The 13,530-nt window shown below is 49.2% G+C and overlaps 4 protein-coding genes and 1 pseudogene across 5 annotated transcripts, besides 1 other annotated feature; 1 reads left to right on the top strand and 4 right to left on the bottom strand.

The window, feature by feature from the left end:
* Positions 1–247: 247 nt before the first annotated feature.
* Positions 248–1,075, bottom strand: NCS54_01296900 (PKS-ER domain-containing protein; the record flags this gene model as incomplete). Its single annotated transcript, XM_053158186.1, has 1 exon — positions 248–1,075. The coding sequence occupies one exon, from the start codon at positions 1,073–1,075 to the stop codon at positions 248–250; it is 828 nt and encodes a 275-aa protein (XP_053014161.1).
* Positions 1,076–2,076: 1,001 nt separating this feature from the next.
* NCS54_01296800 (Hypothetical protein) lies at positions 2,077–2,803 on the top strand (the record flags this gene model as incomplete). The annotated part of the gene is made up of 2 exons (XM_053158185.1): positions 2,077–2,457; positions 2,510–2,803. 2 exons carry the CDS (start codon positions 2,077–2,079, stop codon positions 2,801–2,803), a joined length of 675 nt encoding a protein of 224 aa, XP_053014160.1.
* Positions 2,804–3,701: 898 nt separating this feature from the next.
* Positions 3,702–4,729, bottom strand: NCS54_01296700 (annotated as a pseudogene). Its single transcript has 4 exons — positions 4,598–4,729; positions 4,391–4,544; positions 4,006–4,335; positions 3,702–3,955 (listed from the first exon to the last, which is right to left on the bottom strand).
* Positions 3,702–4,729: a sequence feature.
* A 2,492-nt stretch (positions 4,730–7,221) lies between these two features.
* Positions 7,222–9,171, bottom strand: NCS54_01296600 (Ppx-GppA domain-containing protein; the record flags this gene model as incomplete). Its single annotated transcript, XM_053158184.1, has 2 exons — positions 7,222–8,914; positions 9,035–9,171. The coding sequence occupies 2 exons, from the start codon at positions 9,169–9,171 to the stop codon at positions 7,222–7,224; spliced, it is 1,830 nt and encodes a 609-aa protein (XP_053014159.1).
* A 2,815-nt stretch (positions 9,172–11,986) lies between these two features.
* Positions 11,987–13,117, bottom strand: NCS54_01296500 (Hypothetical protein; the record flags this gene model as incomplete). The annotated part of the gene is made up of 1 exon (XM_053158183.1): positions 11,987–13,117. One exon carries the CDS (start codon positions 13,115–13,117, stop codon positions 11,987–11,989), a length of 1,131 nt encoding a protein of 376 aa, XP_053014158.1.
* Between the last annotated feature and the right edge of the window lie 413 nt (positions 13,118–13,530).

The raw sequence follows: 13,530 nt of genomic DNA, 5'->3' as shown, positions 1-13,530 counted from the left end.
AGTATTCACGAGGAAGCATTGGAAACGATGATGAAAACTTCACGAGCAGGATACTCTCGCAAATGGGCAAGGTGGGCGTCATGGCCATTTTTGACAACCTAACATCGCCTCGTACCGATGACGGATTAGCACACGTTACGGGCATTGGCCGTTCCCTAGGCTTGAGACGTCACCACTATCGATATATGTCTTTAAATTGATGCATATATGTTTCTATGACCTCTGGTGCGCTTTCTTCAAACTCCCGCTAGCTTGCCTCAGCGTCCGACGGAACTACATACAAGCGACCAGCTACCTGCCCACTTCCAAGCATTTCGAGACCATTGGGCACATCGTCGAAGGGGATCTGCTTGATCTGTGGTTTCAAAGCTCCTGACTCCAGTAACAGAACCACTTGACGAAACTCTTCCAGGCTCGCGCTGGTCGATCCCCTCAATGCAATATTTTTCGTGACAAGGTCTGTTGTCGTAAACTGGAGGGTCTCAGCTGCAAGCCCTACGACCACAACTGTACCTCCTGGCCGGACCGTCGACATGGCCGCTCTGATAGTTTGTTGGGCACCTGCAAAATCGATGACAACGTCGAACTTTTCCTTCGAAAAGTGTTCCAAGCTTCTCGCACAGTCGATGGCACCAAGCTCCCTCGCTTGGCTAAACTTGGAGGTGTTGATGTCCACTCCATATACTTTCGCACCACGAAGAGCAGCAATGGCAACACCATTGAGCCCCAGGCCCCCTAATCCGAGAACTGCAACCGTAGAGGAATCTCCCACACGGCCTTCAGAAACGACTGCGTGGTATGCAGTAGCGATCGAGTCAGTAGCCACGGCGGCTTTAGCGAAGCTGACCGAATCCGGAAGATGAACCAGATTCTTTATTGGGGCTACCGTGTATTCGGCGTAACCCCCATCACGACCGACTCCGATGGCCTCTTGGAAATTGCGTTCCTCAATGGGGTGTCCCGTACAGGCGACGGCCACACGGTCCCCAACCCGGAATGTGTGAGCCTCCGATTCACCGACTTGGACAATGACTCCGGCAACTTCGTGCCCGAGAACGATGGGTAAGGCGCACATCCAAGCGGCACCACCTCGGTGAAGAACATGAGTGTCTGAGTGACAAAGGCCTGCAGCTTTAACTTGAATCAAAGCATCACCAGGGCCAGGCTTTGGGATCGGCAATTCTCTCAGTTCGAGTCCCACCTCGGGCCCTAAAAATTGATAGGCTTTCATGGAGGGAAATTAATAGAGGAAAACAAGGGGGGGGTTAAAGAGTGCGTGGGCGGTCTTTTGATTTGGTGGAGTTGTATGTAAGCTGTCTTCTTGGTACCCTTCTCTGAATTGCCCTGTTTTATATCTACTGTAACACTTAACCAAGGCATGTGTCGCTCTGTCTCATTATGAGTCATAGCTAGGCTAGCATGGATTAATATTAACTTTGTAGGTAGTGCCCGCAAGGTCCGGGTTAGCACCTATGTTCAGGTGCGCAGGTCTTGATGTAATTGTCCTCGCTTTAGAAAACCAGCTTTGAGATGTTCAAAACCTAGCCTCTACTCCAAGATAGCCATTTTTCAAGCTGCATAATAATATATCTTTCTGCTATGTTACGGTTGGGGTTAGCTTGCAAGAAGCTGTGGAAGCCCAGCTGACAGGGGTTGTCACACGTACTATCCACTTCTTATCAATTATCGCGACATCTCCAAAATTCACGACCCCAGTCTGGCTCCACTGACCAGGCCAACCACCAGGCCATGAGACTTGACCAACGCTAACTTGTTATTGATTGGTAGAGACGTGATGCAGAAAGAGCTGCCATTGACTTCCCTTTTCATCAACGGCTACACTATTGATGAGAGTCGAGTAACCCACGCTCCTCGGGGTCGATACCGATCCAAATGTGACTGAATCCGATACTCAAAAGAGCCATCAAGGTCTACTGAATAGGAGGACATCATCCCCGCCTCGCAAAGTTTTACAGTCCTGACTCATCTCATCTGACTTTTCAAGGTGCTTTTAAACCAAAGGCGCCTTTTGTTCTTTATCAACCCACTCTGAATCAGCCTTGTTCACCAGTCAACATGACTACCGCCCCAGCTGACCCATCCTGGGTTGAGTCGGAAGACTGGCACACCGCCGGCGAGCTGTTCCGAATTGTCCACAAGTTCCCACCTGGCCATGAAACAGAGGGACAAACCGTTGGACAACGCCGTCTCAACATTATGGCCCAGCCCGACCATCCCCTTGATGTCCTCCGACGATCCCTTTGCCATGAGCCTCGTGGTCATGCCGATATGTACGGTGGCTTCATTACCCCTCGCGAGGATGCCGGTGCTCTATTCGACGTTCTTTTCTGGCATAAAGATGGGGTTTCTACTGCCTGCGGCCATGGCACCATTGCTCTCGGACATTCGGCTGTTGCCAAGGGCATGGTTCAGGTCCCAGAGAATAGAGAGGTTGATGTTTTTAACTGATGTCCCTTCGGGAAGGGTCAAAGCTCGAATGGCGATCAAGGACCATAAGCCAATTCACGCCGAGTTTATCCAAGTCATCAGCTATCAATGGGCCAAGGATCTCATTGTCACTTTGCCCTCTCGCTCCTTGGTGATCAAGGTCGCTCTGGTCTACTCTGGCGCCGTTTATGCCAGCATCGACCTCAGTCAGATTGGGTTGACAGTCTCGCCCGAGAACCACGATGATTTTGTCCAATTGGGCCGGGAAGTGAGGGCCTCCCTAGGTCAGCGAACCCGCCATCGAGGCTATGAGCTCTACGCCATCGCTTTATTCAACGAAGAAGATGGAGCCTGAGACACATCTGGAATTGTGAGACAGAGGAATGTCGTTGTTTTTGCGGACGGCGTACAAATCGACCGTTCGCCATGCGGCTCTAGGACCTGCGCCAGACTGGCAGTTCTCTTGACTCAAGGTCGGGTCGGTACGGGCGGGGGAAAACTGCTTCACCGGGGTATCGTTGGGACTGCCTTTGAAGGAGCCTTCGCCCGTGGATGGGTTCAAGGCCTGTATATCTCAGGTTCGTGGTCATGCCAATCTGGTCGGCCAGATGAGGTTCTTTATCGATCCCAGCGAAACGACATTCCCCGGTTTCCTCTTTCTCTAGGTACCTAGATAAAGCAATTAGATTGGTCAGAGTATAAAATGGTATTGTTGCCATAATTATTTCTCTCACCCCGCCATCGCCGTTGGGATGTTCGACACTATATCTTGCTTCTCATCGCTGATATTTTCTACGGTGCTTTTCAACACTGGGTTTTGATACTAGCACATCTCAATAACTACGTTCATTGTTATTGTGCCATATGGCCCCTTTCAGAGAGACCATTGATGACAAGGATGAAAGAGGTCATTCCGGTGCATGGGCCATGTTCGGCTTCTTAGAAACCCTACGCTCTCAAATAGCACGGAGTTTATGGGTCCTTGATGAGATATTTGCGATAAGAGACCGACGCCAGCCCCCTCGGACACGGCAACGTGAACAATAGGCGCAAAAAGGCAAAGGAACAACACGCTCAGAATCGTTGTACAAAGAAAAGAGTGACCCAACTGTATGACCAGGTTCAAGACGGTACAATCCGCACAAATTCATAGCCACGGGTTAGACCTTTGGTGGCTATCAATAAACTAGCCTAGAGCTAAAGTAGGCGTCAACAACGCAGTGAATAACGAGCTGTCTAGATCGAGACGCCGCCTAAGCAAAGACGTCTTTGAAGTACTCGCCCAAAGAATAGAGGCCGGTATTCTCGCCCGACCATCCCTGTGCTGCGGCGGCTGCCTGCTTCAGCGATGCAGAGAGATTGACACTGTTAGGCTCGCCATAATACAGTCCACCAGATTCATAGCAAAACCCAAACATCTCCTTGACAGTCTGCATAACTCTCGTTCCGTCAGTTTGCAGCAAACGCCAGTCCTCACGAGGTACAAAACGCGCCCTTTTCCCGGTTGCTGTTCATGGAAGTTAGCTGCCAGCCCTGAAAGGAAACTGTGTATCATACCATGTTCAAAATCGGTAGGGATTTCTTCAAGTGGCTTGGACTGGATAACTGCCTGTATGGTCTTTCCACACAACTGATCGGTGTTTAGGAGCGCTCCATGCACGACATCGCCAAAATCTCTCTCGATGGCAATGAGTGGAACCTCGTTGGAACCCCCCCAAAGCGGCCAGCTGAGGATATAGTAACCTGCAGAGTCTTGAATGGATGGTAGACCACCGAGGTACGGCGCCCATTCCTTCGCCTTGAAGTTCTCCATGTAGTATGCGGGATTGACTACGATTGATCGAAGCGAGGATTGGGAAAGCGCATATTTTCCGATGTGCTCCTTCACTGCAGCGCCATTAGCTCTCGGTTGAAGGATTGGCGGGCGAGATCTAGCATATACCATCGAAACGACGGCAAGGCATAGCTTCGGATGTAATCCTAGAGGCAGAAGCGAGGCCCCTGTGTATGAAATACTTGACCTTCGCCTCAACCGCGGCATCCACGGCCCACTCGCCAATTTGCGTTTCGGTGAGAAATCCAGGAGATCCGATGGACTAATATCGTGGGCGTCTGTTGAATTGGTCATGATGCGAGAGGAGTAGAGTACCAGGTCGTCTGAGTTGGTGTTGACGAAAACAGCCCAACTTCCCTTGAATGCTGCAACAAGTTCATTTTCGTCGAAGATATTGGCCTTGATGATCTCAACACCTTTTGCCGCAAGAGTTTTGGCTCCTTCTGAGCCTGGACTGCGAGTAAGGCCGCGAATAGTAAACGACCCAGATTTGTCGCGCAGAAGTGCCCTAACAACGCTGCCTCCTTGAGCCCCAGTGGCGCCATACACACTGACGATTTTCTAAGACATTGGTTTTGTGGTAGGGCCCAGATACCGGATTGATGGAAGAGTGTGTTTGATGTATCTTCCAGCTGCAGCACACTCTTAAGTATGATGGTCGAAATCAACACCCACTGTTATGTTCACAGAATGTTTAAGCGGCTGATTTTTTATGATGGTAATGAGACTGGCAATTAATAATAAGAAATGTATTGATAAGCATCTCTCTGATTCTTGTGAAAGATATGAAATTCGGCTCAGACTAGAGGTGTGCTGTCTGGGGCAGGGAGACCACACGGCTCTCTTCCCGATATCTGAACCCCATTTTGGCAAGTGGTTCCAAACGAAGAGTAATTCATTCGCAGAATATCGATCGAGTAACTTTCAGGGAAAGCACAGCAGTAACAAGTCCGCCATACGTAATGCAGCGTGAAGACTATATACTGTCGAGATACATCCAATTCTGACAACACAATTCCCAACCTGCAAATATAATCACCCAAAGCCAAGTCTACTGCAGAGCGATAATATCCACCATCATACTCATCCCCGCTGGTAGCCTCCTGACTTCACAACAACTTCGAGCAGGTTTATGGGGAAAATAATGTGCATATACTTCATGCATCTCTTTGAAATCCTCCATATTTTGAAGATAGACCTTGGACCGTTAGCGGGTTCGTGGGGCTTAGTCTAAGTGCACCCCTACAGTAATCTTTACGGCCTTGTCCAGACCTGAGCCCGCTGCTTTCAGAATGGCTTGAGCATTCTGACACGTCTTGTGGGCCTTTTCTGTTACAGTCCCCTCGATCGGCTCTCCTTGCGTATTGGCGGGGATTTGGCCCGATGCAAAAATCAGACCATTGGCTTTGATAGCTTGAGACTACGGTCCAAGAGCTCAAACACTGTCAGCAGTAACCTTGCAAGAGTAAGATTATGGAGGAATACGAACGATTGACGGCCTTGGGGGAGTAAACTGGTTACATGGCAAAAATGAATTACGTATACACGGTCATATAAAGAAGTACAGTTTGAGTGGTGGCCAAAAGATTGTCAAATGGAGGTTGTCGCGATGTTGATAGAGGCCCAGCCAAGGAAGGGCACAGAGGAAATAAGTAGCTCCTTGCGGTAGGAGAGTGAGTGCTTGAGATTTCCCGCCCGGGAGCACAGTCAACTCGCTACGAAGTTGAAACGTATGGAGTCGGTGTCCTAATTAGGTGTCCGGGAGTACCATTGCTGGAACCAACTTCCTAGTCCTGAAATCGCCTGCATTCGGGGCTGGTGGAACCACCGCACTCCCGGTTGGCCCCAAGACCTGAGTGTTCTTGGACCCTGACATGCTAACAAGATACCGGACATGCCGAGATACGGAAGTGTGTTGGGAATTTGATAGCGTACGGAGAACAAAATCTCGCCAACCTTGGATTCCAGAGCGTTCTTTATGTCGCTGCCATCTTGGACAATACCACTTCGGCGTCAACGGGGATGCCGGCTACCCTAGGCCTCAGACACTTCATGTGTGTGAACCGGCCACCATCGACAGCGAATCGAGATATGTAGACCGTGCCTATTCTCCATCTTATGGTATCGGGTTCTTTATTTGAAATCGAAGTCAAGTTTTACATTTAGTTGGTTTTTAGACATCTTGGCATGAAATTAAGGCCGAAACTATTGATAGTAAATCTGCCACTAATGTTAACTCTTCAGCGGGATTCTGACTTAAAAAGAAGGCCCACGACGCTCAACATCTGCCGGTGCTTGCCGTCTTTAGTTTCACTCGTTTCGTTCTTTTTCCCATCGGACATGATAGCCCTGACAAAGCACGTCGAGGCAGCGGCAATCTTCGCCTCCCTCGCGCTGCCTGGCATCCAGGCCTCACCATGCAAGCCCTCGAGCTTGACCACATTCCTTACTACCTCCACGGAAACCTCAAGCTGGAGCATCTTGCAAACTTCAAGCCCCTCCTCGACCACGTCAGCAGCCACGACCACTGCTGAAACCACCACATGTACTACCGAGAGCAGCACTTCAGTGCTCACTGTCTCTACCACTGCTGCAACTACCACCAGCATCAGCGAACCGCCGTTTCAGTGCCGTCCTGCGAAGGTGAGGGGCTGCAATATCAACAACTATGCGACTTTCTGCTGTAGCAAGTGCTGTTACTTCCCCGAGCGCGACGTTTACAATGGGCTGTGCTGCTAAATGTCGAGCTGAGCTTTTAATCTGCCCGAGTCCTCATCGAGTAATCATGCAACAGCAAAGGGGAGCCTGAGTGGATAGCAATTATACTTCTTGTAAATAACTATATTGCAACCTATCTAATTATCATGCCTTGGCAGCTGCCATTCTCAGGGACCAGGTGAAGACTACCATTCATTTCAACTTGTTGTGTAGACACCAGGTCAAGTCATAATATCCTCTTCCACAACCACAAGTTTTACCTTCATTCCCCATCCATTCGGTCCTCCAATCCAATTCTTCTTTTTTCCGACCTTCTCCACTATCTTTACGTGGTCCCTCAATGCTTTCTTCAATTTGGCAGGGTCATGTTTGACCTTCTGCACAGAGATTGTCAACTTCACTCCTTCCCTCTGCTTCTTGCGTCCTAGATCCCAAGCCCATTCAGATGAAAGAATGACTCGAGGCTTGCTCTCATCAATTTTGCCCGACGGATAGAGGCGGCTGATCAGGTATCCGACTCTGCCAAGGTATCCAGCCCACCAAACTTCCTCTGGTGTGATGACACGACGGAGTGCCTCCTTGAACTGAGCCTCGCGGGGGGGAAGCTCACCCATATACCGAGACTCCAGCATCAAGGCAAGCCTAGCCCTGTCCTCGTGGGAAACTCCACGGGTGGAAGCGAGCAGTCCGGCGCTCGTGCTGTACATGGCTGCCGTTGAGGCCAGCTCTTTGTCCATGATGGTGTGGACATACAGAAGATTGGCGAATGCCTGGATGACGTGCGCACTGATGGCATCGGGGAATCTGCGAGTACCGCCCTTTGAAGGTGCGGGACAAGAGAACATGAGAAGGTTGTATATGGCCTGGACTGACTCGGGTGCGAAGCGCTGCGTTGTGACCTCGAGCGGGTCCTGTGCCCGAATGCTTGGCTCAAGCTCCCTAAAGAGCAGACCTTCTCGTACGCCTCCTTGACAGAAGTGCGCAACTCGGATTCCATGCGGAATGGCGTGGGATAGGACGTTGACCAGAAACGCAACAGCAGGGACTTGCTTCCTCCGCCGATCAGAAACCCGAAACACGGAATGTGCGGTCCGAGCAACCTCCTCCATAGCCTTTGTGTTCTCAAACCTCTCCCTGCTAACAGTGAAACCATTGATAATGGATATTGGATGGGGATGCTTGCCGACCTGACTCATGTACAGCAGCAGATAGCCCCAACCCCTGAACCCCCCTCCAGAGAGATAGAGCGGGAATCCGCCATTTGCCTTGGCTTCCTCTACTAGACTCTCAGGGACCGCGATCGATTTATAAGCGTCTTGGAATTTGTTGATCATCTCCTGGCGCAACTTTGCCAGTGCCTTCGCTGCCTCTTCCTTCGATTTACCCCGTTTCAGATCCTCAAGAGTCCTGCTCAAGGCGGCCGCCCCGTATGGAAAACTGATTGACCCTTTGTCACTGATCCGGACATTTCCGGCTTGGGATATGATCCAGGTAATCTGAGTGCTGCCGCCTCCAAGGTCCATCATGAGTCCTCGAATGTCGGAGAAGCCGCTCGCGACGCCTAAGGCGCCGACCCGTCCTTCGTCCTCTTTGTGGAGCATATCGACAGTGAGGCCGGTAGCTGAGGTGATTTCTTTGATAAACTCAGCAGAGTTAAGGGCAGCGCGAGTTGCTTCAGTGGCGACAATGTGGATGTTTGCTCGGGGAACACCGAGATCGGCACAGACAAGCTTGAAACGATTCAGGGCGGCCACGGTTTCGCCGATGACATCTTGGGGGATGGGGATCTTGTGCCCAGTCTCTGGGTCAAACTGTGCGTCGTAGAGTGATATGGCGACACGATAAACATGGACTGTCGGCAGAATGCGAGAGAGGGGAGGGGATAGGTCTGTGACTGAGAAGCGGATCCCGTTGCTGGTAATTTATCTGTCAGCCTCGAAGTAAACACCATGGATCTTAATGCCCATCCAAATCGCATCCCAGGATAAGCTGTCCGCTTAACCCTCAGCAACTTCAAAATGAAAGAGTACTTGCCTTCCCATATCAACTACACCCCTTAAATAGGAGCGATTGCCCACTTGAGGCTCATCTCCAGGTTCAACATCAGAGAGGTAAAGCGAGCTCAAGTCGTCAACAACTTCGAAGTCGGAGTCGGAGTCAGAAGAATCCATTTCCAGCTGGGAGTAATGTTCTGGAGTTGAATCCGTGACAAGTTCACGAGACAGCCTCAAAGATCTGTCGGTCATGATTGATCATGAAATAACACTGATATTGAGTGGTTATGTCTCAGTGACTGTTAACCTGACATAGAATTGTGGAGTTTATCAAAAACGGGCAGTCGGGTAATAAATATTGAGGAAGAGTGATATGATCACAGGAAGTTGGTGAGGGCGGTTCGTAAGCTCGTGGCCTCAGCTCCGCATTTTCAGCCGCTCGAATGATGCCCATTAATGGGAGGCTGGCAATGCGATACTTTTGGCTGAACTTTAATTTTGAAAAATTGACATGTCAATCTCAGGGCCTCTTTGGGGGGTGTCTCACTCAGCTGCGAGGAGACGTTGGACCTGCCACAAACTTCTCGTGATGCCAGCAAGGACAAAGCCACGATTTAGAAAGCTTGGCTATTGCATGCTCCGTACGCCTATGATTACAACATGGTTACGTTTACAGCTGCAAGAGGACCATCTGACTCGCAGGAACTAGGCTGTTCAGCTCACCTCAAAAGTTGTTTATTCTCCGTCGACTGCTTTACACGGCTTTTTAAATGTATCAGTCAAGATGACACTTGGCGTAAAATCGACACTATTAGGGCCCAGACCGACTCCCTATTTTGCACCATGTTTAAGGCTAATATTTTCCTAGACTCCATCGTTATCCTAAATGTACGAAGAGAATCGTTTTCTTATCCAGCGACGGTGGACGGCACCACCCACCACACGGCAGCACCACAGCTGTACTGTAAGGTTCCTATTGTAACAAGACTCAATTGAGTAGCTTTTTGTAAGGGCTGCTGGTTAGCCTTCAGGGTAAACCACACAGTTGTTTATAATTTGTCCACAGTACATCACTGTTACGGTGTGGCGCTTGCAAGGTTCACACGACGGCTAATGACAACCACAGTTCAACACTTAGTGCCTGACAAGGTTATCGTGTCGTTGCTTCCTGCATTCAGCTTTGTTGATGCTCCGGGAAATGTCGCCGGTTGAATTCACACTTCTCCGAGTTCCTCGTAGGACAGAAATGCTGCACAGGGTGCTTCAAACGCGGTCGTCATGTGATAGACTTGATATGGTATATTGTGCGATGTTGCATCTCCCTGCGTTCTCAATTAGAGAATGGCGTCGGTACCAGAGACTTCGGAGTCACGGTTGGGCTTGTTTGTTTGGGGCTAAACCTGAGCTACTCTCGACAGAACAAAGGAGGCCCCGAGGGCCAAGGGAGGTTGACAAAAGTTGCGTTCCTTTGTTCGCCAATGACCTTTTCACGCCTTCTAGCTCTAGAGGCACTCGACATCCCAATGGTCGCGTCCAAGTATCCCAAAACTCTTTGGTCGTGTCAGGTGGAAGCTTCTTGGAAGCTAGGTATGTTTGGTTGTTGTTAATGTGCCATATTCCTTTGAACGAAGAGCAAAGTGGCCACTGCGTCGGAGGGCACATGACATTCGGACAACACTGGTATAAGCTGCGTAAAACGAGACACTTGCATAAGCTTGGCCTGTGCTGCTGAAGGACCATCAACAAGAAAATGGTAAACAATGGCAGTCATCGCCTGAAATGAACCACAAATATCGCCCCCAACTTCTCGATGCATTTTGGAGCAATAATGTGCCACAGCCTTGACACATCTTCCTGCAGGACAATCGGAACAGGACTGAGAACATTGGGTAACTCAGCTGACCTTGAACACTCACCATCGAATCCTAGCACTTGACTCAAATATTGGAACTGCCGAACAAAACATCAAACACATAAGAGTCAATAGATTTCTTTATCAGTTTGCAATATCAATGTCGTAGATTGAATACTTCACTGGTTTAATATAGAATCTAGGCTTTGCATGGGGTATGATCCTTTGTTTGACTTGAGTGTTCGAGGGTTTGTTCGTGGCCAGATACTGATTCACTGGTTCGATAGGAAATAACATACACATCAACACGTCAAGAGTTGCCTATAAAATGAGAGTTACTCCTTACCTTAAGCTAACCTTACCTTTTATCTTCTCATCATCAATAACAATCAGCAGCAACCAAAGCAAAATCCAACACTTCTTAGCATAACTTGGCATCTTTGCAACCTCACAACACAAATACCATATACAAACCACATTCATAATGTGCTCTCGCATTATCATCACTACTAAGGCTTCGGCTAACACCAATACCTTCGCCGCTGAGGTCCCAGTAGACATAACTAACCCTATCTGCACCTACACCAAGTGCGATTATCGCAACATCATCACCTTCCCTGGTGGCAACCTATGCGAGTACTACAATGACAACCACAAAAATTAAGGTGTTAGCGTTGGTAGATTGGATATGCTTGCATTTCCTTGAATATCCAGCCATACAGACAGTGTAGAGAGCGAGAGAGTAGATTGATGGCAGGGGATTTGAATCCTTGCTCGGTAAGCTGTAGATGAACTAGAGTAGCCCAATACACGCAGGTTGCCTAACAACAGATTTTTTTCGTGATTCCATGATATAAAATAGTGACTTTACGAAGTGAGAACAATAGATAAAAGCCACCGCTTGGTTTGACTCTTCACATCCCTAGAGGAAAGATGCTTCAGATTTCAGAGAGATTGGTGATCCAATTCTATCAAGGAAGACAGAGGTCTATCAGCTATCCTACGACATCTTACTTTGCAATTAAAAGCGATAAAGAGGCCTGTTCGGTCAAACTGGTCATTTATTAATGCTATGCATGGCCTATCTGCCCAAGTCTCCTCCTATGTTACCATTGAAACAAGCCAACCTCATCCATTCTATCAGAACCCACGAGTTGCCAACTGAACTTCCGAGGACGCCCTTGAATCTCCGTCACATGGTTGCACTGGCTCAGTCATTGAGTTCGCTGATGACTTCCCGCTCCCAATATCATCATGGTGTCTTTCGTCGCGGTGAAGGGTAATCTCCGTTGTCATCATCACCCCGTGGTCATTTGGACTGGGCGACATGTTGTTTCCATCACCGGCACCATTGTTACCCCCGACAGCGTATGCTTGATATGAAAAACCAGGAGTCTTCCCATCCCTCTCATCGTTGAAGGTTTCAAGCGGGATGGAAGTGTTGTTGGCCGTGGTGTGACTTCGACTCGGACCAGAGCTCGCATTCTTGCTTCCTGTTGTCATCTCGACCAGCCGGTTTAGGATAGTAAACTCCAACTTCAACTTGGTACTGTACACAAAGGACTTGTATGATGTCTGATACTCGTATTGATTGGCATACTCCAGGGCCAAAATCGTGATGTCGAGGAGAATAATGAGAACGTTGACAAGGATAAGGTGCTTCATCAAACGACGACTTGACCTCTTGTTCCCCATGGACCGTTCGAGTCTCATCATCTTGATTGTCTCCCCGATATAAAAGCTGGACAGGATCGTCTCTTGCAGAAAGAAGATGGTGACTTGGATCTTCTCCATGATGGAATAAGGCTTCTTCCACATCTCGGGGCTACTTGAGAAAGATCCATAGACCATAGGAATGATAGCGCCGTGGCAGATGATTGCGTCGACGATTATCATCCACAAGATCAGGCGAAGACGCTTTTGATTCCGTAGGACCAGATGTAGTCGTGACCATAGCACCAAAGATTGGCCGGTGACCATGCATACCCAGCCAACAACAATCAATGTGCAGGAGAGGTATCCCAATGAAGATGAGCCGAAATATTTGACGAGGAAGCCGGAACAGTATACAGGAATACCCCAAGTGGCGATGAGGACTGTCCAGAAGTAAAGTCCGACATAACGTTTGAAGGTTCCCCAGATAAGAAAGTTAAGTTCAATGATGTTATAGAAAGAGATGGCAAGAAAGACGATAATGATGGTCAGAGAGGTTTGGTTATCGGAGTCGTCGACGCCGGAGCCGAAGCCCCGAGGCTGTGCTGTAACTGCCATCCGAGCCTGCCTAGGAGTCTAGGACAAATAGAACAAGGGAGAAGGGTTCAACAAAGGATGAAGAAGAACTTGTTCGAGGCACTGAAGCAGGGAGGGAGCCTGTGTCTTGGGGATAAATGTAGGAGGTGAATGGCTACGGAAACGAATGCCTAGTCCCTTTCGCCGCCGTTGCAGTTTGACAGCTAAGCTTGGGCCAGATCTTGGATTCCTTGATGCCAAGGAAGTTCGGCCTCAGTAGTTCCAAGTTACCCGATGAGGCTTGATCTAGGCGGGTCACGACAACCAGGGTTCTGACTCGTGGGCACCCCGCGAGTCCTCCCTTTCTTCTCCAAACCGTGGCTGACGGAAGCCCGGAATCCCGCCCGTATTGGCAGTTGTAAAGTGTCAGAACGCCTCCTCTTCCATATTTCGAA

This window comes from Fusarium falciforme, chromosome 11 (assembly GCF_026873545.1).
Source record: "Fusarium falciforme chromosome 11, complete sequence".
NCBI lineage: Eukaryota > Fungi > Ascomycota > Sordariomycetes > Hypocreales > Nectriaceae > Fusarium > Fusarium falciforme.
Note: the sequence above shows the minus strand (reverse complement) of the source record. Positions and strands in the feature narration are given on the sequence as shown.